We start from the raw sequence: 22,269 nt of genomic DNA on the forward strand, positions 1-22,269 counted from the left end.
CATCACCAAAAGAAGCCCATCAATAAAGAAAATACAAACCATGGCAATTCCAAAAGCTCACTACTCTTTAGCAGTTCTTGTCCTTCTCTTTGTCGTCGTTTCGAGTAGCCAAAAAGTCTGCAATCCAGAATGCAAGGCCAAAGAACCCTTCCACTGCGATAATACTCATGCATTCAACCGTAGTGGATTTCCCAAAAATTTCACTTTTGGTGCAGCTACTTCGGCTTATCAAGTATATAGATCTTGGCTTTTGGGATATAGAATTTTCCATTATTATTATTTTGTTATAATTTATCCAACATGACTTAATTTGTTCTACCAGATTGAAGGTGCAGCACATAGAGCACTTAATGGATGGGACTATTTCACGCATAGATATCCAGGTCATCTAACATATTATTTTTTCCCATGGTCTTCGATGTCGAGAAAATAGTACCTATATTTAGATGTTAAAAAGAGTTATTCATGCATGGTCATGACTCATGTTTTTTGTTATTTATATACAGAAAAAGTACCGGATCGTAGTTCAGCAGATCTTGCTTGTGATTCGTATGATCTTTATAAGGCGAGAAGAGACTATCATTATTGATGAATGTGTAGCTTTGATATTTTTTCAGTACTTTTGTAATTTCAATCTAATTTTACAACTTTCACTTAACCTTGAACAGGATGATGTCAAACTGCTAAAAAGAATGAATGTTCAAGCATACCGTCTCTCGATAGCATGGTCAAGGGTCTTACCAAGTAAATACAAAAACAGAAAAACACATCTCCTATAGTCTTCATGATTTCATCTTATATTAACAAAATAACTGGTTAATTAAATTTAAAATTCAATGACCCAAAATTTTGTGATTATATCCTTAATCAGAGGGAAGACTGACTGGGGGAGTGGACGAGAATGGGATAACATACTACAACAATCTCATTAACGAGTTGAAAGCAAATGGTAAATTCGATATATATATATAAACTTGTACTTAACCATACATTTTTCATAATTTTATTATATTTTTTTATTTAACATTTAACTTACATGAATACTTCAGGCATAGAACCATATGTTACTATATTTCATTGGGATGTTCCCCAGACTTTAGAAGACGAATATGGAGGCTTCTTAAGCACACGTATAGTGTAAGTGCATTAACGATTTTGATTCAAAGTTTTTTAGTTTATTTTCTTCTTCTTTTGTTTAGGCTCTGTAACACCGCTATCAAATCTATTTGTGTCTAATATGTGCGATACGTGAATAGGGAGGACTACACAAACTACGCTGAGCTTCTATTCCAAAGATTCGGAGACAGGGTCAAATTTTGGATCACTTTAAATCAGCCTCTCTCTCTTGCACTCAAAGGCTATGGAAATGGATCTTATCCACCAGGACGGTGCACCGGCTGTGAACTTGGAGGAGATTCTGGAGTTGAACCTTATACAGTTGCACATAACCAACTTCTAGCTCATGCAAAAACTGTCTCTTTATACAGAAAAAGATATCAGGTACGTGTATACTGTAAAGTCTCTCATAACTTCTTGGTGCGTCAATTTTACTTTTATGTGGTGCATATTTGTAGTCTATAACCTATATATATTTATGCAGAAATTTCAAGGTGGTAAGATAGGAACAACCTTGATCGGGAGATGGTTCGTCCCGCTAAATGAATTTAGTGAACTCGACAAGGCTGCTGCAAAACGAGCATTCGACTTTTTTGTTGGATGGTATATATGAGCACTTACATGAATCTCAAAACACAAACAGACACACACATTTATAGAGAAAGTTTCAGTCAGAAATTTTGTGTGAAAAGCACACTTTAGTTTGCATCACTAATTTATGAATCTTTTCTTACATGAATTAAGGTTCTTGGATCCATTGGTGTACGGAAAATATCCAACAATAATGAGAGAGATGGTAGGAGATAGATTGCCAGAATTCACACCTGAGGAATCAGCTTTAGTTAAAGGATCACTTGATTTTCTAGGGTTGAACTATTACGTTTCACAATATGCAACTGACGCACCTCCTCCGACACAACCTAATGCAATAACGGATGCACGAGTTACTCTTGGATGTAAGTAAAGCTAATTTTGTGTTTTCTTTTTGCGTGTGTCTATTTGTAATTAGTTTCTATTATCAATATTCATTTTTCCTTTATTTTGTTTCAGTTTACCGCAATGGAAGTCCTATTGGTGTTGTGGCAAGTATCGACTTAAATTTGAAAAAAAAAAACAAATCCTTTTCATATTTAAAAAGATTACTAATTTGGCTCTATTTTTTTTTTTTTTACAGGCTTCTAGCTTCGTCTACTATCCTCCAGGATTCCGTCAGATTCTAAACTACATCAAAGACAACTACAAAAATCCACTTACCTACATCACCGAAAACGGTACGTACATATCATTTTATATATGTTGCATTTAAAAAAAGTTTAACCAATGAACCATCGATCTAGATGTGTTTATTATAAATTTTGTGTAACATTTTTAGGAGTTGCTGATCTTGATCTTGGAAACGTAACGCTTGCAACTGCTCTTGCCGATAATGGACGGATTCAAAACCATTGCAGCCATCTCTCTTGTCTCAAATGCGCCATGAAGTAAGTATTAATTCTTATTTTATTTATTTGATAGACATTCCTCGGACAACTTTAAATCTTAATTATATACCAAAACTACTTTTCTAAAATATATTATAGGGATGGATGCAACGTAGCAGGATATTTTGCATGGTCATTGATGGACAATTACGAATTCGGAAATGGTTACACCCTCCGGTTTGGTATGAATTGGGTCAACTTCACTAATCCTGCTGATCGTAAAGAGAAAGCTTCTGGAAAATGGTTCTCTAAGTTCCTCGCAAAATAAGTGGAAGCCCTAGATATAAATCCAAACCTCGAATGTAATAACAATTGCACTGTATGTATTTCATCTTTTTAAAACTACCTATACCTTGTTGTGTGTTGTTACTAATGTTGTAATAATCGAATCTTAATTCGGGGTCAGTTCATAAATAAATAAAAATGTATTGTTCTTGTTCTAAACTCTTGCCAAGTATAACATCTTGGCAGAGGTAGAACTTGTAGTTATAGGAGTCAATTTATGAATTGTATTGGTTTTAATTTAAAAACTTTAGTTAAAAATTAACTGAATTTCAAAATTCCGTGAGTGTCATATAACCCCATGATCCTTAACTACTTCCGCCCCACCCATCTATGCAGAAGACAACAGAGAACATGAACACACCAACAAACCTTTAAATTCACATGTTGACAAGAGGAATGTATAAACTTAGAGAAAGGTAACTGGATAACAGGAGGTCACTAAATCAAAAGGATTACATAAAACCAAATTAAGAACTGAGATGATGCAAAGAGACCTAGAAACATCTTTCTCCCATTCGATTTCTTCACTCGGTTTGGTCATCGCGTTATTTAATGACCACTTGTCATCACCCTTCCACCCCTTATTCCTCTGCATGCATGGGAAAATTAGCAATATCTTCAGGTAGCTTTGGACAATCTTTGACATCAAAATATCTACTGTTAGGAAGAGTCCGATAATTCCAGCAAATTTCCTTGAGTTCAGGCAATTTATATATTACAAGTGATTCCAATTTTCCAAAGGCAATTTCTTTGGTAATACTCGATCCTTTCTCCTTATTTATAATTTCTTCTATTTCTGGTGAAAAGCCCACATGTAGACTCTTTAGATTTTGAGCAAATAACAGCCATGACAAATCCCTTGGCCCTACCAATTTCATTATATTAACACTGGAGAGTTGCTTGAAGCCTGGAGAACTTGTACTTGTAGATGGATGAATCTCCATTGGTGAAACCTCCCTTCTTTCTTTGCTTTTCCAATCCATCTTTATCTCAGATATGTTGCAGCTCAGAATTGCAAGTTGTTGAAGACCTCCCAGAGCTGTCGTACTTAATACTACACGAGGTGCTGACATATTTGTTAGACATAAACCTCGAATACTACTCGCCAATCGGTCAATACCTTGTATCCTTTCCAAAATCATGGCATCATCTATGGTTACCGTTAAAATCTTCAAGTGATCCATGTGTTGTAGTTCCTCCATTAATATGTCATCAACACAAACATTGGAATAAAATAATTTCAACACTTGCAGATTTGGTAAGGTTGCTGATATGCCAACAAGACTCTCAAGTTTATAACTGAACTCCAGATTCAAGTAGATTAGTTTCCTCAACTTCTTCATACCACCTGGTAGCGATTTTATCCCTGTGCTTGATAAATTAAGATATTGAAGAGAACATAAGTTAGAAATTTCCTCCGGTAATTCAATAAGACTCATGTTTGTAGAAAGATCCAAGACCACAAGTTTTGGCATAAACAGAAAGAATCCAACTGAAATATTCACCAACTTGTTATACGGGAGTAATAGGGTTGAAAGGTTGGAGCATTTGGAACTACAAGATATCTTCTCAATCTGAGTACTGATTAAAGACACTTGTCTTACAATCTCCCAATTGATGTCATTCGGTATCATACGTACATGAGCACCAGATTTCACACAGATTGTTTCTTGCTGTTTTCCAAAGTCAGAATTTATCCAAAGAGCCATCTCACGTATCACATAATGCATTTTAACTTTGGTGGTGAGTTCACATTCAATCAACAAATGTGCACGAACTAACAAGCCAATTATATCATAACCTTGGTTGGTACCTCCATCTTCATATCTGTTCGGATTTATATATCCTTCGCAAATCCAGTATTCTATCAACTTCTCCTTCTCTATTTCAAAATCTTCAGGAAACAAAGAACAATATAGGAAACACAATTTGATTTCACCATTCTTCAAGCTATCGTAACTGAACTTCAAAACGAGAAGAATTCTTTCTTCCATACCTGGAAACTTGTGGCCTGCAGGCGAATTCAGAACATTAATCGCATGATGCCATTCTTGTATAGTCTCTTTACATGCCATGGCTTCCCCAATGACAATGAGTGCAAGTGGCAAGCCATGACATTTTGCAGCAACTATTCTTGCGAGTGCAGGAATATCTTCATGGCTGCTTAATATGACATCATCAACAGTAATTCGAAACAATTCCCACGCTTCATCTGGTGACAAACAAGAAACTTTTATTTGCATGTCAGCTTTCATGTACTTGGAAACTTCCTTTGAACGTTTGGTGAAAACTATCTTCGCTCCATTTTCACGAGTTGGAGGTGGAACTCCTATCTTGTTCAGATCTACCTCGCTCCAGAGATCATCCAACAACAGCACAAATTTTTTTCTCTTAAGGTTATTGTTTATGAGTGAGGCTTTCTTATTTTCTGTTTCTCTTTCCCATTCCTTGTCGAGACGTAATCTACCAAGAATCTGATCTTGAATACCCTCAAGCTGAAAGTCTTTAGATACCACAACCCATATCACAACATCAAATTCACTCTCCAGTTCAACGAATTTGTTGTTGATGCAAGCTAAGAGTGTGGTTTTTCCTACTCCCCCCATACCATGAAGACACAAGGTTCTTATTTCATCATTCATGAGGCTTTTCCATGCCATTTCAACCATTGCATACAAACCAACTGTGGTATGGATATTCTTCTCCTCTACCTTAGGTACAGGAATCTTATGCGCCACCACTTCAAAATGTTTTTTAGATAGAAGTTCTTTAACTTCTTCCAGATTCTTCATTACCTTTTCACCATAATTGTAGCTTGATATGCAATTCTCAGAACAAAATCCAAACAAACACAATCTTCCAGTTTCAGTTGATTTATCCTCAAGCAGATCCTTGAATCTAGATTCAACAATTTCTACCCTTGAAATCCATCCTTTGACTTGAGCAAGCTGTTGCAAACCTTTATCTTCTTCTATGGAAACTCTTCTTAACAAATCATCTCGTCCATTCTTAAGTTCTTCCATAGTTGTGTGCAGATCATCGAGATTTGCCTCCATCTTGTGAATGTAGTTTCTATCGCTAAAAAAGCAGCCACATGCAGCAGTGAAGATCTTGTTCCAGGGTATTAGTAGAAGCCAATCCGCCATTTTGCAAAAACTTCAAGAAAGAAACCCCAAAGATTACTGCCACAAGGCGATGCAGGAAACAACACGAGAGAAGGCAGAAGAGAAAGAGGAATACAATCGTGAATACATGTACTGTATCAAAAAAACTAAAAGTCAGACAACAATTACTATTAGTTTATTGAGAGTGGCAGCTTCCAAGAAACTGCAACCGTCACCAATAGTTGTTGAAATGAGATTAAATAGTTTATTAAAAGTAGTGGTAGCTTCAAGAAAAAGTCAGAAGTTTGATATCCACAAAGATGAAATTTAGTCAGCCATAAAATACTAAGCATATTCACTCAATTTAACTCTAAAAGCTCATCATGCATGGTTTTAATAAGAGACCCATACAAACATTAAATCTATACAATTAGATTCAAATTTTCATTCTGCTAGTGAAGGGAATCTAGTAAATAATTATTACGAATAATGTAATCTTTTGTTCCTTACGTAAATAATTGTTATGAATGTGATTAAAACTGGATTTTCATAAATCAATATTTAATACTATGTGTTTTTTTTTTTCTTGTTTCTTCTTCTTTTAAATACATTGAGCGTAGCTACCAGAAAGGGTTTCCGATATGGAGTTAGGTAGATACATCACTCAATCTGAGGGTAAATTATACCAATGAATCAAAACACCAAAACTCTTATCACGTTCACGTATCACAAAATCTTGGGTGTAACGTTCCCCAAATTGCTTAATGGTGTGAACCGGGTTGAAAACTGGATCAGATGTTGGACTTTGGATCACCATTAAGCTTGCAGCGGTGTCGTCATGTTGCTTCAAGTTCCAGGACATCTCACAAGCAGGGTGCAACATCTCTATGTGACTTTTGGTTCTCACAGCTGGGTCACCATCCCAGTGCTGCACCATTCCATTGTCATCTCTGGTTTCGAGTTTCTTATTTCATCTTCATCACTTCAATATTCTCTCTCATTCTTTAAGATTTTGTTTTGCCTTCCTCTCCACCTTAATCTCCAATAGGATTTATCTTTTATGTTGGTGTTTGAGTTTTCTTTTCTTTTGTTTGTGTGTTTTCTTTCATATTTGGGATTTCTATTTTATTAGGATTGATGTTACAACGGTTCTATAAATCGAAACTTTGCTTTGTTGTGGATAATCATTTTTTTTTTTTTTGGATAAACCAATAAAAACCAAAAGAGGTAATTATCTCAATTACCCGTAAATCCGGACATCTTTAAGAATTCAACGGCTTTGTGAAAGATTTGTCAATGGATATTCTTAGAATTCAACATTACCTTTGCTTTGTTGTACTTCTGTTACGTCAAACCCCTTATATATAAACCCCTCCAAGTTAATCAACCATCATCATATTAATTACCCGCTGAAAAGCTCCATCAAGAAACGCAAAAAGAAAGCATGGCAATTCCAAAAGCTCACTACTCTTTAGCCATCATTGTCGTTCTTTTTGCCGTTTCGAGGAGCCAAAAAGTATGCAATCCAGAATGCAAGGCCAAAGAACCCTTCAACTGCGACAAAACTCTTGCATTCAACCGAAATGGATTTCCCAAAAAAATTTTACTTTTGGTGCAGCTACCTCTGCATACCAGGTTTACATATATCTTCGCCATGATAGATTTAGGGGATTGATTTCTAGCTATAACATTTTCCATATACTTTCTTCCTTACAATATCCAACGCTTTGTTCTATCAGGTTGAAGGTGCAGCACATAGAGCACTTAATGGATGGGACTATTTCACTCATAGATATCCAGGTCATAAACATCATTTAATATTATTATTTATTACATGCATCTTCATGTATGTAAAAGTATAAATATAAGAAATATATATTCATATTCATATCTCGGATTGTTATACAGAAAGAGTTTCAGATCGCAGTATAGGAGACCTTGCTTGTAATTCGTATGATCTTTATAAGGTGAAAGGCTATCAATGACGAATGTGTACATATGGTGTTTGTTCAATTTTTTCTTAGTTTTAATTTAATTTAAAGATTTTTCATATAACCTTGAACAGGATGATGTTAAACTACTAAAAAGAATGAACGTTCAAGCATACCGATTCTCAATAGCATGGTCAAGGGTCTTACCAAGTAAATGGATCTTCATGTTTTCATCTAATTATAAATAGAATTCGTAAAATTTTACATTCCATCACTAAACTTTAATTTGTGATTAAATGCTAAATTTAGAGGGCAGACTAATTGGAGGAGTCGACGAGAATGGGATCACATACTACAACAATCTCATTAACGAGTTGAAAGCAAATGGTAAATTCTAAATTCAAGTGCTTAATTAATCATATTTTAAATCGTTTTAGTATGTTTGTGATATATAAACATTTAACTTACATGAATACAGGCATAGAACCATTTGTGACTATATTTCATTGGGATGTTCCTCAAGACTTTAGAAGACGAATATGGAGGCTTCTTAAGCCCACGTATAGTGTAAGTGTGTTCTATATTCTCTTCTTTAGCTTAGATATATGTAACATCGCATCAGATATGTGTCTGTCTAATATGTATGATACATAAATAGGGAGGACTTCAAAAATTACGCTGAGCTTCTATTCCAAAGATTCGGAGACAGAGTTAAATTTTGGATCACATTAAATCAGCCGTACTCTCTCGCTGTCAAAGGTTATGGAGATGGACAGTATCCACCGGGAAGGTGCACTGACTGTGAATTTGGAGGAGATTCTGGAACTGAACCTTATATAGTTGGACATCACGAACTTCTGGCTCATATGGAAGCTGTATCTTTATACCGAAAAAGATATCAGGTATACATACCGTAAACTCATAATTTCTCTTTGCGTCGATACTACTTTGTGGTATATTTGAGTCTATAATCAAGAACTACTTACGCAGAAATTTCAAGGTGGTAAGATAGGAACGACATTGATCGGTAGATGGTTCATCCCACTAAATGAAACTAACGATCTCGACAAGGCTGCTGCAAAACGAGAATTCGATTTTTCCGTTGGCTGGTATATATGTTCAACTCATGGATTACCAAAACATTAATTATGTATATATAAAACATGCTGTGCAATATTAATTTATGTATATTTTCTTACATATGTGTAGGTTCTTGGATCCACTGGTGTACGGACAATATCCAAAGATAATGAGAGACTAGGAGATAGATTGCCAAAATTCACGCCCAAGCAATCAGCTTTACTTAAAGGATCACTTGATTTTCTAGGGTTGAACTATTACGTTACAAGATATGCAACCTACAGACCTCCTCCAATGCCGACACAACATAGTGTCTTAACCGATTCAGGAGTTACAATTGGATGTATGTCAAACATTTGTCGTATTTAGGTGGATTTTTCATATATAAATCACCAAAACTAATCTTTTTATAATTGGTTTCAGTTGAGCGAAATGGAGTTTCTATTGGTGTTAAGGCTAGTATCAACTTTGGTTTCGTATATTTTTTTTCCCAGATGTGAAAGATTTACGACATTTAGTTGATTTTTTTTTATTTGTCGAGCTTCTCCTACTATCCACCAGGATTCCGTCAGATTCTAAATCACATCAAAAACAAGTACAAGAATCCATTAACCTACATCACCGAAAACGGTATATGTTGCATTCAAATGTTTAACTTTAACCAATGAAAAAACTATTTTGTGTTAGTTACAAATCTTATGTCAATTTGTAGGAGTTGCTGATGCTGATCGCAAATGCTCTTGCCGATAATGGACGAATTCAATTTCAATGCAGCCATCTTTCTTGTCTCAAATGCGCAATTGAGTGAGTTTAATATATCATTCGTATTTTATGTGATTTACTGTCTTCGGAGAATTATAAATTTATATTCATATCAAAACTATTTTCTTAAATATTTAATAGGGATGGATGCAACGTAGCAGGATATTTTGCATGGTCATTGATGGACAATTATGAATTCGGAAATGGTTACACTCTCCGGTTTGATATGAATTGGGTCAACTTCACTAATCCTGCTGATCGAAGAGAAAAAGCTTCTGGAAAATGGTTCTCTAGGTTCATTGCAAAATAAGTGGAAGCCATAGATATACATCAATTACATGTGTTTAAGTTTGAATGTAATTACTATCATACACTTACATAATAAAATTCTTTAATCTTTTTCTAGATTATAGCTAACAAACTATAGCTTACAAATTATAAGCATCAAAGAAAGTTTCGAGATGCAACTGAAAGAAGGTAAGCTTATTTATAATAATGTTTATAGCCTACAAATTAAGATTTGGTGAATATATTTTAGTTATTTTGTTTTTTATAATTTTAATTTCAAACTGCATCTAAGTGCTTAAAATTATCATCTATGTTTATAGGTTACAAATCATACCAATCATTCTGTTTTTTCGTTTTTTTTTATTTGCAACTATATAGACGAAAGATACAGAGTATCATGTTTATTCTCCAAAAATAACAATGCTGAATCATAGAATCATTAGATGCTGATAATGATACATATTTATAAATGTTGAAACTATCGTATGTGCAAAACAAATTAAGAAACAAAGTGTATACACAAATAGATATAATCTTTAATTAATTGGAGAGGTAAGACCTTCTTGAGAAGAAAGTGAATGTAGAGGTTGGTGTCTCCTTGAAGATAGTGATGATAGAGATGGAACTTTCTTGAAAGAAGGTCTCTTTTTGAGACTCTTCATCGTTCGCTTTGCTTGTATCGCCTTCAAAGCCGGCTCTGCTCTCTCCTTAAGCTTCAAGACTATGAAAAATAGAATGCGGTAACACACAAGGATCAACACGATCGCTGATAAGTCCCACCACTTAGAATGTGTGACTTGCACTCCAAATATCTTGTTTATCACTTGCTCTCCTGTCATCTTTGGTTCCCCCGCAAACATCGGGTCAAACTCTAGACCAAGAAAATCATTCTTGTATGCTCCCTGCAATATAAAAGAAGAAGAAAAACATGTTAACTTTATAACCTTTATACTAAGTTTAATAGGTATCTTGGTCCGGACTCTAACTTGTTTTAGTTATATATTTATTTGGAATTTATGAGCTTAGCTACCAAAGATTCACGAACTTCGTATCAAAACTATATTTCCTTTAATGTGAGATATGCAATAGTTACAAGCTAAACGCTACAACAATTGTATTGAATGGTTCTTGTGATCAATAAAGCAAAAAAAAATACCTGAATAGCCCAAGAACCATAACTCATGAAGGAAATCGGGTAGCGCCAGAAAACCTTTGGCAGATCGGGAAGCAAACGGAAGAATCCAGAAGTCATCATGATGATTCCCTATAGAAAAAAAAAACAGAATCAAGAACTCTACTTATAAGTTCATAGGCTAGTAAAGAGGAAGAAATAAAAACAGAGGATCTTGAAATAAGAGGTAGTGTGTTTCTTACAATGATGCCAGCTCCTGTGATAAGACCCATCAAGAAATTCGGAACAAGAGAAGCCACAACCATCATGAGACTCTCAATGACGGAGACAGAGAAGAATATGTTGAGACAGAAGAAAGCCCAATGCGAGACACCAGGACGGAATTTCACCATGTTGTAAGTAATACTCCCTGTGATGAGCGCAATGGCTACCAAGAACGGGAAAGAAGAGACGTAATTCGATATGATATAAACCGAAACGCCGTAGTAACCACTCAATCTCTCTTTATAGAACACTTTCATTTCTTCAATGAAAGAAGGAAACCCTCCAATGGACATGAAAGTCATGAAACCGGTAATGAATCCACCACAAGAAACCCGAGCCAAGATCGATGTGTAGCTATGTCCTACATCGTAAAAGATTGTCCCAACACAGAATGATACCACAATATAGATCACAATTCTTGACCAATAGTATCCAATATCGCGGCACATGTTCACAAATGATCTCTTTGTCAAAGTTCTTAGCTGCTTAAACCACGTCGCTTCGCTTCCCTTTCTCACTTCCATCCCATGATGTCCTTCCTATAAAACACCGTAAACAGAACACGTAAATTTTCAATAAACACTTATCAAGATTCTTGAAATGGTTGGGGCAGAGAAGAGTTTGCTTACAATGCTAGCTAATTCACGGATGCGAGATTTTGCAGATTTAGCGTAGACTGAACGACGATAATTCTCAACAAGCCTAGCTTTGATCTCAGATGTTGCTAGATTCATCAAAGGATCTGATGTAGCTGGTGTCTCCTACAATAAAGATTAACTCTTGAGTCAAAAGACTAAACGATTTTGCAGTGTTCCTCAAAAAGTATTAAAGATTTAAATCTCTCACCCGAATCCTTTGAGATCCTTTGAGTGTAGCTGTAACGGTATCAAAGTCTGAGTTGATACATCTTAGGAAATGATCAGAAGGATTCCGTTTCTTCGGGCAAGGAAACCCCGCTTCAGCAAAGAACTGCAAACAAAACAGTTATCATTTAGCGATCAGAAAATCGCAGAAAATGTGTTTCTTGAGACCCAAGAAAGGGCTCTGTTTTTACCTCAACAGCAAACTTGGATTCACCAAAATAAACAGTCTCACCACTAGAGAGCAAAAAAAGATCATCAAAGAGAGCAAAAACTTCGCTACTAGGTTGATGAATCGATGAAACAACGGTTCTACCACCATCTCGAGCGATATTCCTTAGCGCTTGAATCACAAAGAAAGCAGAAGCACTGTCCAAACCACTAGTAGGTTCATCAAGAAACAAAATTTGCGGTCGCGTTAAGATCTCTAACGCAACGCTGACGCGTTTCCTCTCGCCGCCACTCACTCCTCTAGAATGCCAATTACCTATGACTCTGTCTGCACAATCTTGAAGACCAAGTTCAATGATTGTTCCTTCAACAATGTCGTTGACTTCTTCTTTGGTCAAATCACTTGATAGCCGTAGATGAGCTGAGTATGTTATTGTCTCCCTCACCGTTAGTGTTCCCATCAAAATGTCCTCTTGTGTTACATAAGCCTATTCATAGTAATAATTCCAATAAAAATTCTAAAATTCCCAAAAAAAAATCGAATTAAATTTTGATATTAGATTATACTTACGACGAGACCGTAGTCTAGTCTTGCCTTCTTTCCGTTCAATAGAAGATTACCGGTCATAATCACGTTTCTTGCGAGTCTACCTATATACATGGGATAATTCTGAACAATTATTTAAAATTATTTAAGATATGATTTATTTGTTTATCTTTTAACGAATAATGAGTGTGACTTAACAACTAGAATTAGCATAAGGTATAATAAGAATCCATAAATTAGATACGTAAATTATGTAGAACAAAATAATGAAATAGAACAAATATTTATGTACATAATCAAATAAATCTCACTCACACTAATACCAAAAAGAAAACGAACCTGCGAGAGAATCAAGAAGCGTGGACTTGCCGGATCCGGAAGGACCCATAATGGCCATAATCCGACCTGGTTCAGCATGACCGTTTAATCCATCGAGCAATCTTCGAGTCGGACCACCACTAAAGTTTGGTATAACCACCGTCAAATCTTCCCACGCCAAGTACGCCCCACGGCCAATCTCTGCCGGTGGCGGCGGACGTCGGCCATTGCTCGTACTCTCTAACTCCATTGTTTTTGTTTGATCTTGAAAAAGATCAAAACCTTACTTATTAGAGAGAGAGAGAGAAAGAGAGAGTTTTGTTTGTTCTTCGTCTAGGTTATTTTTATTATATTGGTTGGAGATGGAATTATAAAGATAGTGATTAATTTTTGTAGGCCTAAGGTTTTCTTTAGGTGAGACTTGAGAGCAACAATCAACAAACAACTAATTACATTTAATGGATGGCTTTAATATCATAACCATATATAGATACACGTCTATAGTATATAGTTTTTTTTATTTTCTTGCACATTAAATGTAAGAGAGTGAGAGTTGTGTGAATGAGGTCTAATATTTATACAATCGTCCATGTGTAGTAGTAACTAGTAAGCAACCACCTACTTATTGACATACTATTATACGTATGAAATATATTTTTTATGTCGGTTCTTGCCAACTAACAAGAAATTTCGTCCACACAGAAATCAAATGATATTTTTGTGAAATGAAATTTAACAGTGTGATTATTTACGATGAGATGTTTTCATTTAGTTCGAAATGAATAGAAACATCACAAATCAATTAAAGGATCCATATTTGGTTGTCTACTAATTCCAAGGGATTGATAGTGATACTTTGACAAATTTATCGTTTTGTTCACACATAGAATTATATAATTATCATTGTATTAGTTTTTGTAACTATAAGCAAGAGAAGTGATATTCGATAATTAATGAAGAAGATATATAAAATTAAGTTTGAAAAATCGTGTTTGGTTGAACATGTAAAATCAAGAGACTTGATAATTGATAAGTTTGAATGACATAAAGAGGTAGAGAACCCTCGCAACGAGTCTTCACAGGTGTTAAATGAAAAGGGAAAGGAATTAAATGTGTGGTAGTTGGAACCGATATAGTTTTTTTTTTGTATTATGCTTCATTATTTCTTTTTGGTCTATCCGTCCATTTATTATCTTCATGATTTTATGGTTATCTTTAGCTTTTTAGCTTTAGTATAGCGCTATGTCTAACCACATTTTTAAGCATTGTTTAGTATTTAACACAACCCTAAGTTATAGACTTCTTACTATTTATATCTAGTAGGTTTATTGGTTCTTTTTAAACGAGTAAACTGATACTAAACAAAAGTACCTAAGATTTCACAAAGTTTTGGTATAAAAAGAAAACAAAAAGAAACAAGATTTCCAGAAAAGAGATAGAAACCCAGATTCTAAATTCAACAGAATCTAAGGTATGGTCTTATAAGCCTTTGGCACCATCATTAACAAGAATACAAAACTGTTTTTTTTTTGTTGGAATCATGTAAAAGCATATCATTTTTTTTGTTGGTGACAACAAAAGCAGAACTTATATAACTGTTCCAACTGTTTCATATTTATACTTTTCAGCTGTAAGTTAGTATATGAGAGCCCTTAAAATAGATGGATACATAAACATAATGTGGGACTGGCTCAATGCACAAAGTATAGATGATTGATTCGTACAAATGAAATCATGCAACCTGTGAGTAGCAAGAAAGTACATGCTCTATCTCAAATCATCAAACCTTTGATGATTTCTTTTAACATATTTAGGATACGAATAGTTACGCCTATAAAAACAAACGATGTGAATATTGCCATTGATTGGAAAATTTCAGCCAAAATATTTAATAGTCATTTGATGATTTCTGTTAACATATTTAGGTTACCAATAGTTACGCCTAGAATAATAAACCAGTGTGAAATAATGCCATTGGTTGAAAATTCTTTGATTTTTTCTATATAATCATATTTGGTTTTCTAGTGTAATGGAAGGTCTTTGATTTTCAAATTCTGTCTGACCTAAATATGAATCAATAAGAGAATGAAAATTAAAACATTCTTCCTCATCCAATGTTTCTCTTCTTTTACCAATACAAAGCATTAAAACAGATCTCATGGTGTTTAAACGCAACAATCCCATGCAAATGCATAAAGAGATAAACCAATGCAAAAGCAGCCAAACCCTACAAAAACCCCAGAAAAAAATTTGTTCAACACTCAGCGTCTTGCATCAGTACCTTACAGATAAGAGAGGGAATCCCTAATACAGAGAGATATGGGGAGAACTCTCCACCAAATCATACAATCAGTAACGTCTTCTCGGACTTCTTGAACGTTGCGACCTCCCATACCTGTAAAACCCCAATGATCAATGGATGATGATTTAAAGAAAGGTATAACTACTTGACAAGTCACAAGTGATTTCGATTCATTAGCATAAAGACAGTAAAGTTTGGTAGGTGCTTAGTACAATATACTACCTTGTCAACTGTTAAAACTTCTAAGTCTATATCTTAATTGATACTTTTTGACACTCTTGACTTCATATCGGCACAAGATCAGACAAGTCGTAGCGGAACAGAAAAGAGATTAGGATACAAACCTCGAGTTCTTTCTCCTGTAAGATTCACCACCACTGGGACCGCTGCTGAAGGCCCAGTCAACGCTAACATTCTGTGTTAGAAGCTCAGCACCATTCATTGCTGAAATAGCGCTCTGTGCTTCTTCCTTCTTCTCATATTCTATCAAAGCATATCCCTTATCAAAAAAAACAAAAGCAAAGTGTTACTTCCACTTCCATGAGAACTCAAGCAAACTAAAGAAAAATAATATTTGATTCCTAAACTCGCATCTAGAAGACAGCTTATCTTATTCGACCCGTCATTTCTGACACTTTGAAGTAACTTAAACGAAGTGTCCTTAGGGAACAGCATTGCACTTTACAGAATATTACATCTCCCTCTTAAAAGCAATGTAACATTGCAAAGATAAATTTATCATTTTTGGCTCTCAATTTCAGATATTCAGTATTACATTGATTAACACAAAGCATGTCAAAGAGTAAAGTCAACATCTACGACAAAACAGTATTGCATTCATCTCTAAATTACATCATGACAACAATCCAACAAATCAAGCTTCACTATAACAAACCAAAAGGCAAAATGATATCAACATAACTAAGCAAAAAAATTAGCTTCACAATAACTAACCAAAAGGCATAATGACATCAAGAGCCACTAAGAAACAAAGGCAAAACTCCATACCTTGACATAACCACTACGGCGATCGAGATTGAGATTTAGATTCTTAATCTCCCCAAAATCACCAAAAGCATTGGTTATATCCTCCTCCTGTGTCTCCTCATGAACTCCAGAGACCAAGATAATCCATCCTTCAACGGCTACACATAAACACACACAACAAACAAATTCATCCAAAACAGTCCCAATTCTTCATTACCCTCAAAGAAACTATGTTCTATCTTCACAGACTCTAGAACCATTACATTTTTTATAATGGTTACAAACTAAATCTAAACCAATCTAATTTTTTTCAAAAAACTTCTAGGTCAAATTGAATCCCAAACACAAGGGGTTATGAGAAACCCTAGAACAAATTACTACCACAAATAAATCAACAACGCGAAGAATCAGTATGCCAACACTAAAACCTAACTAAAAACAGCGAAAGAGGAAGAGATTTAGTGAAATTACATCTCTGCGGACCAGGACGGCCATCTGAACCAAGTGATTCGAAATCGCGTGAGGAAAGACGACGCTGACGATCGGAATCTTTCTCCTCGCGAAACCCACGGCCTTTGGTCTTCTTTGCTGATTCGCCATTAGCTCCGGCAATAGCCGACTTAAGCCTCGGATGTCCCGCGCGTGGAGAAACATCAGCTCCGTCAATAGCTGTACCTTCTTCGTCCATAAGGTCATCCTCCTCTGGCTCGAAATCGACTGCTTCTGATTCTATGTTCGCCATGACTTCCGCCGCCGTAAGATTTCCGATAGATCTCTTCCCGTTTCGCCGACTGATTTTTTGTTTCCTTTGTTTTTGGGGACGGAGCTCTTTCTTCTATCAAGATATTTCTCTGCCAGTGTTGTTTATAGGAATATATTGGACCTTAAGTGGGCTTATTTTGGGCTTTTACGCTTGTATTTCTTTCTCACGCTAGTTTTTCCTTTTCCCTTTTAAACAGGCTTTGATTAAACTCCTCTCGTCAATGTTAGTGGGCTTATTTTGGGCTCTTACTTTTTTTATTTATTCTTTCACGCTTCAGAGTAAGCTAAGCCTTTGATTTTTTAGGTTTCTTACAAAACAGGCTTAAGCCTTTGATGAAAACTTCTCTTGTTAATGTTACATTATCTGAATTTCATATGTCGAGAGTGAATCATGGCATACCTTTTTAAGCATTCATGATGTCAAATTATTGTATCACTTCATAATTAGGATACTATCAATCATATTGTGGTATTTAACACTTTACAGTCGATACTGGTCCATCTCTTTGATGGTGATCATCATTGTTTTATCCGTTTGCATACAATCATTATAGTCGAATATTGCTTTCTAATTCCCACTCTAATCTCAAATAAATCTCGTCCAACATGTTCGACCAAATTCTAAGAAAGAAAACATAGAGAGATGCAAAGCATTTAAAGAAAACAAATCTTAGTTCGTCGCCAATAATTACTTACGTCATTTAGAGGAGGGGAGAGCATTAATTTGGAAAACATTTATTGTCTGGTTCTGTTGACTAAAGTAGTACAAAACTCTGGTCAATTTACGACAACTATTTAACAACACACGTGTCCTTAAAGAAGCTATATCGACCGTTGATATAATATCTAAAGATAATCTTAACGGGTAGGATTTGGAAATGAAGTAACCGAAGACCGTACACTCGTTACAGTGTTGAGGAAAAATTAATGTCATGCGCGAGTTTTGGTGTGACGGGGAAAAGAACAGCTGCCTGACAAAATTTTGTTTTATGGGATGGGATAGGGTAATTGTTGTCGATGAGCCCTATACTAAAAATAGTAGACTTCACAGTTCAAGTGACCGTTTGTCTTTAGCTGGCCCGGTCATGAGAGTTAAGGGCAAAAAATATTTTACGGGCAGGTCCTAATATTTATAGAGTATACTTTTTCTTTACGGGCAGGTCCTAAGATTTATATAATCTATACATCACAATGCTAGTTTTCACTTAGCTATGTTCAGGGATAAGCCTGGCCCTTATTCATTTGGTTTTGTTTTTTGATAGAGTTTTTGACCTCATTTTTCCCCTTTTACTTGCAGGTTGTAACGCCAAAGAGTTTGGGAGAAAAAAAAAATTAAATCCACCAAACAGTTGTAATTATCAATTTTGTTGGAACCAAGTGATTCCCATTACTATAGGTGAAGAAACTAAAATCTTTATTAGTATAGAGTATAGAAAGTGGCAGACCAAGAATTTCTTTTTTTTTTTGGGGTCAAATAATTTAGTTAACTAAAAAATTACTTTATATAAATTATTTTAACTAAATAATTTAATTATCTCCAATAATCTTTTACTGCAAATATAAATTGTTCTTCTAACAAATCAATCTAATAAACAAAAAAACAAAAACGAAAACAATGTATTGAAAAAGCTACTTTATCCATGAAAAAGGGAATACATAGTGTTGATACCTACTAAAATCTGTTACTACAATCTTTTTAAAATCTGTTAATGCTCTTAATTTGCCAAAATAATCAGGTCAATATATATGATTTCTTTCCATTCTAATCTCGCTCTTTACGAAACTTGAATATCCCTAAAAATCGATAACAGTTTCAAAGAACAATAAAAACAAAAAAGGTTCGATTTTTAAAAAAAATTGTTTTTTTTGCTAAATGCTTTTTACAAAGACAAAATCATACAAAATTCTAAAAGAAACATACATTTATGATTTAACGCAAACCCAAAAAGAGCCTTCACCTTTTTTCTCTTCGTCTTCTTCACCATCTTGTGGGGAAAAACAAAACTTCTCCGGCCATGGATCCTGGCGACCCAACTTCAATAATCTTTTCAAAGATCAGAACTTTCGAACTTGAGAACGCTTCCAGAGTCATTGACTATTTTCTCTTGCAAGACATGGAACAAAGAGATTTGATTCGAATTGCTTTTGGTCCTGACTCTCTCATACAGACTTTCTGTCAGAAAGCTAAAGTCGATTTAGGTTTTTCCTCGAACGGTTTCTCGAGACCCATCAATATCCATGGCCAGTCATTGTCCTCGTCTTCTCCCAGAAATGGGTTCTTAGAGTTCTCGAGAAACCCTAGTAACCCTTTGTCTTCTTCGTTAACTTTGAACACACTCAGAGATAATAAGCCTAACTTCAATTCTAGTCCTTTTCGTGAAAGTTCATCACTTTTTGCCTCTTCTTCCGGCGATGAGCAGCAGCAACAACAATTCAGTAACAACTTTCTGTTCACAAACGACGAGGACCCATTTGCCAATTCTCACAAGAGGAGTTTCTCTGCTAACGATGCTTGTTTTGAGTCAGAGGAACCATGGTTTGGAGGAGGAAATGGTTGTCATCAATTTCCACAAGGCGGTTTAGTTGATGGTTTTGGTTCCTCTGGTGTCTTTGGATCGCCGAGTGAGATGGATTACATGCTTGAGGGGATGATGAGGATGAAGTTAGCTCAGCAAAAGAGCATGGTTGCTGCTCAGTTTATGGCGGCTTGTGGCTCTCCAATGTTGCATAGGTAAGTTTGGGATTTTTTGTTTTCTTTCTCTGTGTATGTTCTGTTAGGAAAGACTTAAACTTTACACAACAAGAGTAGTAGCATTTTAGCTTGAGGCAAGTTTTTTTAGATGGTTTTGGTTTGTTCTCTTGGTTTTGTTGTATCAAGAAGTTTTGAGCTCTGAGGCTTGGTTTTCCTCATGGTGATTGTTTCTTTGCAGACACGGATCAGGACATTTTGGAGAAGAATGTGGTAACTATTTTAGTCAAGGAAGGCATGAAAGAGAGGATTCAGTCTCTAAACAGATTTACTTGACATTTCCATCTGAAAGCTCCTTCACTGATGAAGACGTCTCAACCTATTTCAGGTAAATCATGTGTTGTGATATAATCGGGTTATAGATGTAAGGAAGGACTCTGTTTGGTGTACATTTGGATTAGGGAGTCATGTTTCTTTGTTTTGACTGTCATGTTTTTTTTTAATGTGTAGAGATTTTGGACTTGTGGATGATGTGAGGATTCCATATCAGCAGCAAAGGATGTATGGGTTTGTAACTTTTGCTAAGGCTGAAACTGTGAGAACCATATTAGCTCGTGGAAACCCTCATTTCATATGTGACTCACGTGTGCTCGTTAAACCATACAAGGAGAAAGGAAAAATCCTTCAAAAGTAATGCTTGGTCCTTGTTACTATTTATCATGTTTTTTTCTTTCTCTTGGGCGTTTTCTTATTATAGTTTGGTGAAACAATAGCAGGAGGCAGCAGCAACAACTACACGAGTTGTTGGAGAGAGGGAACTATTCACCTTCTTCAAGTCCGTCTGGAAAGGACTCGAGGGAACTATATGAATGTCGCTTAGGTTGGTTTCAATTTGTTAAAGAGACTTTAGAAAAACAATTTCTTGTTTCCTTCTTACTGAGATAGTAACTCTTCATTCTATATTCGTTACCAGGACCAAGGATGTTTTCAAAGAAGACACAGGAGATGTTGCGAAGAAAAACCGAGCAAGCTGATTTACAACATGCCATAGAAGTAGAACTCCAAAGATGAAGGTTCTTGAATCTGCAACTACCTGACATGGAGAATAAATATATTCACCATCACCACCAGCGTAGTCCTTCTATTGGTTCTCCCTCTCATTTCCCACCTCGATTCAATCATAGTCTTCTCTTTCAATCAGGAAACAACAACGAAGAAATCATGGAAGGTTGTTGTTGTTGTGCTCTCTACGTTTTAAGCTTTCTTTTTCTCGGTCTTTATTCATTCTTCTCCTCTTTTGTTATCCTTTGGTCAGGCGACAGTGATAGAAGTGAGAAAGATCTTCAACAAGTAGCAACCAGCAACGAAGAACGTGGTTACAATAACGGTTTCTACAAAGGGTAAATGAAGTGATAAGAATCAAGGCTTTTTTAAGTCTTCTTGTTACTGAAATATGATACTTTAGTTCTTACAGACAGTTAACTAATTATTTCTCTAGGCAAGAGACGAGTCTGGAGAATACTCTCCCTGATAGCTTGTTTGGTTCTCCAAAAAAATCTGGCGAAACCTACCAAACCGAGTCTGATACCGAGCATAATAATAAGGAAGCCTCATCAAATCAGTTAGCGTAGCAATGGGTATGTTTAAAATCCCTAGTCATTTTACCTCCTAATAGTCATCAAGAACATTTACTCAAGATTTTTCAGCCTCCATATAGGCAGAAAGAAGCATGTGTATGAATGAAAAGGTAAACAATTTCCGCCATGGATCAACCTGAAACTCCTAAAACCGTCACGTTTTCTAACTCTCCATTTCGTTTTTTTGTTAATTGCAGAAAGGTGTAGAAGACTGATAAAAGAATGAAGTAGAAGAGAAGAATTGTCTATATATAGTAAAAGCTAAGAGGTCACATGGAACACAAGAGAGAAGGTTAAAGAGAACAGTTTTAGGATTATAATATCATCTACAATAATAGGATTTTACCACTAATCTCAGCAACATATGAATACAGATCAACACAGTAACTGTAACTCACAAGTAGGTTTCTTTTTGGTAATTTCTTTTTACCTTATCGGATACAACACAGTTACCATGGTTGTATGAAATGCATGTGTTTTTTCTTAAAGCTCTCTTGACAGGTTGATACTTTTAAGTTAAAGGTGCACATTTTAATTGAACTAAACCGGACTG

The 22,269-nt window shown here is 35.4% G+C and overlaps 6 protein-coding genes across 7 annotated transcripts; 3 read left to right on the plus strand and 3 right to left on the minus strand.

Moving 5' to 3' along the window:
* Window positions 1-3,140, plus strand: BGLU35 (beta glucosidase 35). The gene is made up of 13 exons (NM_104025.4): window positions 1-232; window positions 323-383; window positions 507-565; window positions 669-744; window positions 872-949; window positions 1,050-1,137; window positions 1,257-1,500; window positions 1,601-1,719; window positions 1,861-2,072; window positions 2,167-2,198; window positions 2,291-2,387; window positions 2,489-2,597; window positions 2,697-3,140. Exons 1-13 carry the CDS (start codon window positions 41-43, stop codon window positions 2,863-2,865), a joined length of 1,536 nt encoding a protein of 511 aa, NP_175558.3. The 5' UTR covers window positions 1-40; the 3' UTR covers window positions 2,866-3,140.
* A 192-nt stretch (window positions 3,141-3,332) lies between these two features.
* On the minus strand, window positions 3,333-6,095 carry AT1G51480 (disease resistance protein (CC-NBS-LRR class) family protein). The gene has a single exon (NM_104026.2). The coding sequence runs from the start codon at window positions 6,026-6,028 to the stop codon at window positions 3,464-3,466; it is 2,565 nt and encodes an 854-aa protein (NP_175559.2). The 5' UTR covers window positions 6,029-6,095; the 3' UTR covers window positions 3,333-3,463.
* Window positions 6,096-7,504: 1,409 nt separating this feature from the next.
* On the plus strand, window positions 7,505-10,120 carry BGLU36 (beta glucosidase 36; the record flags this gene model as incomplete). The annotated part of the gene is made up of 13 exons (NM_001333491.1): window positions 7,505-7,621; window positions 7,726-7,786; window positions 7,895-7,953; window positions 8,052-8,127; window positions 8,227-8,304; window positions 8,396-8,484; window positions 8,580-8,819; window positions 8,908-9,018; window positions 9,127-9,340; window positions 9,421-9,468; window positions 9,492-9,627; window positions 9,710-9,801; window positions 9,901-10,120. 12 exons carry the CDS (start codon window positions 7,505-7,507, stop codon window positions 9,717-9,719), a joined length of 1,239 nt encoding a protein of 412 aa, NP_001319196.1. The 3' UTR covers window positions 9,720-9,801; window positions 9,901-10,120.
* A 208-nt stretch (window positions 10,121-10,328) lies between these two features.
* Window positions 10,329-13,882, minus strand: ABCG12 (ABC-2 type transporter family protein). Its single transcript, NM_104028.5, has 8 exons — window positions 13,361-13,882; window positions 13,046-13,125; window positions 12,498-12,962; window positions 12,290-12,412; window positions 12,073-12,204; window positions 11,422-11,982; window positions 11,204-11,311; window positions 10,329-10,949 (listed from the first exon to the last, which is right to left on the minus strand). The coding sequence occupies exons 1-8, from the start codon at window positions 13,587-13,589 to the stop codon at window positions 10,584-10,586; spliced, it is 2,064 nt and encodes a 687-aa protein (NP_175561.1). The 5' UTR covers window positions 13,590-13,882; the 3' UTR covers window positions 10,329-10,583.
* Window positions 13,883-15,407: 1,525 nt separating this feature from the next.
* Window positions 15,408-17,550, minus strand: Y14 (RNA-binding (RRM/RBD/RNP motifs) family protein). Its single transcript, NM_104029.4, has 4 exons — window positions 17,100-17,550; window positions 16,650-16,786; window positions 15,986-16,140; window positions 15,408-15,734 (listed from the first exon to the last, which is right to left on the minus strand). Exons 1-4 carry the CDS (start codon window positions 17,368-17,370, stop codon window positions 15,689-15,691), a joined length of 609 nt encoding a protein of 202 aa, NP_564591.1. The 5' UTR covers window positions 17,371-17,550; the 3' UTR covers window positions 15,408-15,688.
* A 1,753-nt stretch (window positions 17,551-19,303) lies between these two features.
* On the plus strand, window positions 19,304-22,265 carry AT1G51520 (RNA-binding (RRM/RBD/RNP motifs) family protein). Of its 2 annotated transcripts, NM_179461.1 has the most exons (10): window positions 19,304-20,121; window positions 20,321-20,467; window positions 20,590-20,769; window positions 20,856-20,959; window positions 21,053-21,132; window positions 21,211-21,307; window positions 21,395-21,479; window positions 21,578-21,716; window positions 21,797-21,826; window positions 21,914-22,204. In NM_179461.1, exons 1-8 carry the CDS (start codon window positions 19,406-19,408, stop codon window positions 21,708-21,710), a joined length of 1,542 nt encoding a protein of 513 aa, NP_849792.1. In that variant the 5' UTR covers window positions 19,304-19,405; the 3' UTR covers window positions 21,711-21,716; window positions 21,797-21,826; window positions 21,914-22,204. The 2 variants fall into 2 exon arrangements, with proteins under 2 accessions (NP_849792.1, NP_175563.1); NM_104030.3 differs by having other exon boundaries at window positions 21,053-21,307; window positions 21,914-22,265.
* The last annotated feature ends 4 nt before the right edge of the window (window positions 22,266-22,269 follow it).

The sequence above is a fragment of the Arabidopsis thaliana genome (genome assembly GCF_000001735.4).
Source record: "Arabidopsis thaliana chromosome 1 sequence".
Lineage (NCBI taxonomy): Eukaryota > Viridiplantae > Streptophyta > Magnoliopsida > Brassicales > Brassicaceae > Arabidopsis > Arabidopsis thaliana.

What these genes read in the sequence shown, in the direction of transcription:
- ABCG12 (NM_104028.5), bottom strand. Translation starts at nt 13,589, where the DNA reads ATGGAGTTAGAGAGTACGAGCAATGGCCGACGTCCGCCGCCACCGGCA. An exon ending in AATCCAAGTTTGCTGTTGAG is followed by an intron (nt 12,413 to 12,497) that starts GTAAAAACAGAG and finishes TTTTGTTTGCAG; the next exon opens with TTCTTTGCTGAAGCGGGGTT. An exon ending in AAGGATCTCAAAGGATTCGG is followed by an intron (nt 12,205 to 12,289) that starts GTGAGAGATTTA and finishes TCTTTATTGTAG; the next exon opens with GAGACACCAGCTACATCAGA.
- BGLU35 (NM_104025.4), top strand. Translation starts at nt 41, where the DNA reads ATGGCAATTCCAAAAGCTCACTACTCTTTAGCAGTTCTTGTCCTTCTC. An exon ending in CAGCTACTTCGGCTTATCAA is followed by an intron (nt 233 to 322) that starts GTATATAGATCT and finishes TTGTTCTACCAG; the next exon opens with ATTGAAGGTGCAGCACATAG. An exon ending in TATACAGAAAAAGATATCAG is followed by an intron (nt 1,501 to 1,600) that starts GTACGTGTATAC and finishes ATATTTATGCAG; the next exon opens with AAATTTCAAGGTGGTAAGAT.
- AT1G51480 (NM_104026.2), bottom strand. Translation starts at nt 6,028, where the DNA reads ATGGCGGATTGGCTTCTACTAATACCCTGGAACAAGATCTTCACTGCT.
- Y14 (NM_104029.4), bottom strand. Translation starts at nt 17,370, where the DNA reads ATGGCGAACATAGAATCAGAAGCAGTCGATTTCGAGCCAGAGGAGGAT. An exon ending in CCGTCCTGGTCCGCAGAGAT is followed by an intron (nt 16,787 to 17,099) that starts GTAATTTCACTA and finishes GTTTATGTGTAG; the next exon opens with CCGTTGAAGGATGGATTATC. An exon ending in TACAGGAGAAAGAACTCGAG is followed by an intron (nt 15,735 to 15,985) that starts GTTTGTATCCTA and finishes GGGGTTTTACAG; the next exon opens with GTATGGGAGGTCGCAACGTT.
- AT1G51520 (NM_179461.1), top strand. Translation starts at nt 19,406, where the DNA reads ATGGATCCTGGCGACCCAACTTCAATAATCTTTTCAAAGATCAGAACT. An exon ending in GGCTCTCCAATGTTGCATAG is followed by an intron (nt 20,122 to 20,320) that starts GTAAGTTTGGGA and finishes GTTTCTTTGCAG; the next exon opens with ACACGGATCAGGACATTTTG. An exon ending in AATAACGGTTTCTACAAAGG is followed by an intron (nt 21,480 to 21,577) that starts GTAAATGAAGTG and finishes TTATTTCTCTAG; the next exon opens with GCAAGAGACGAGTCTGGAGA.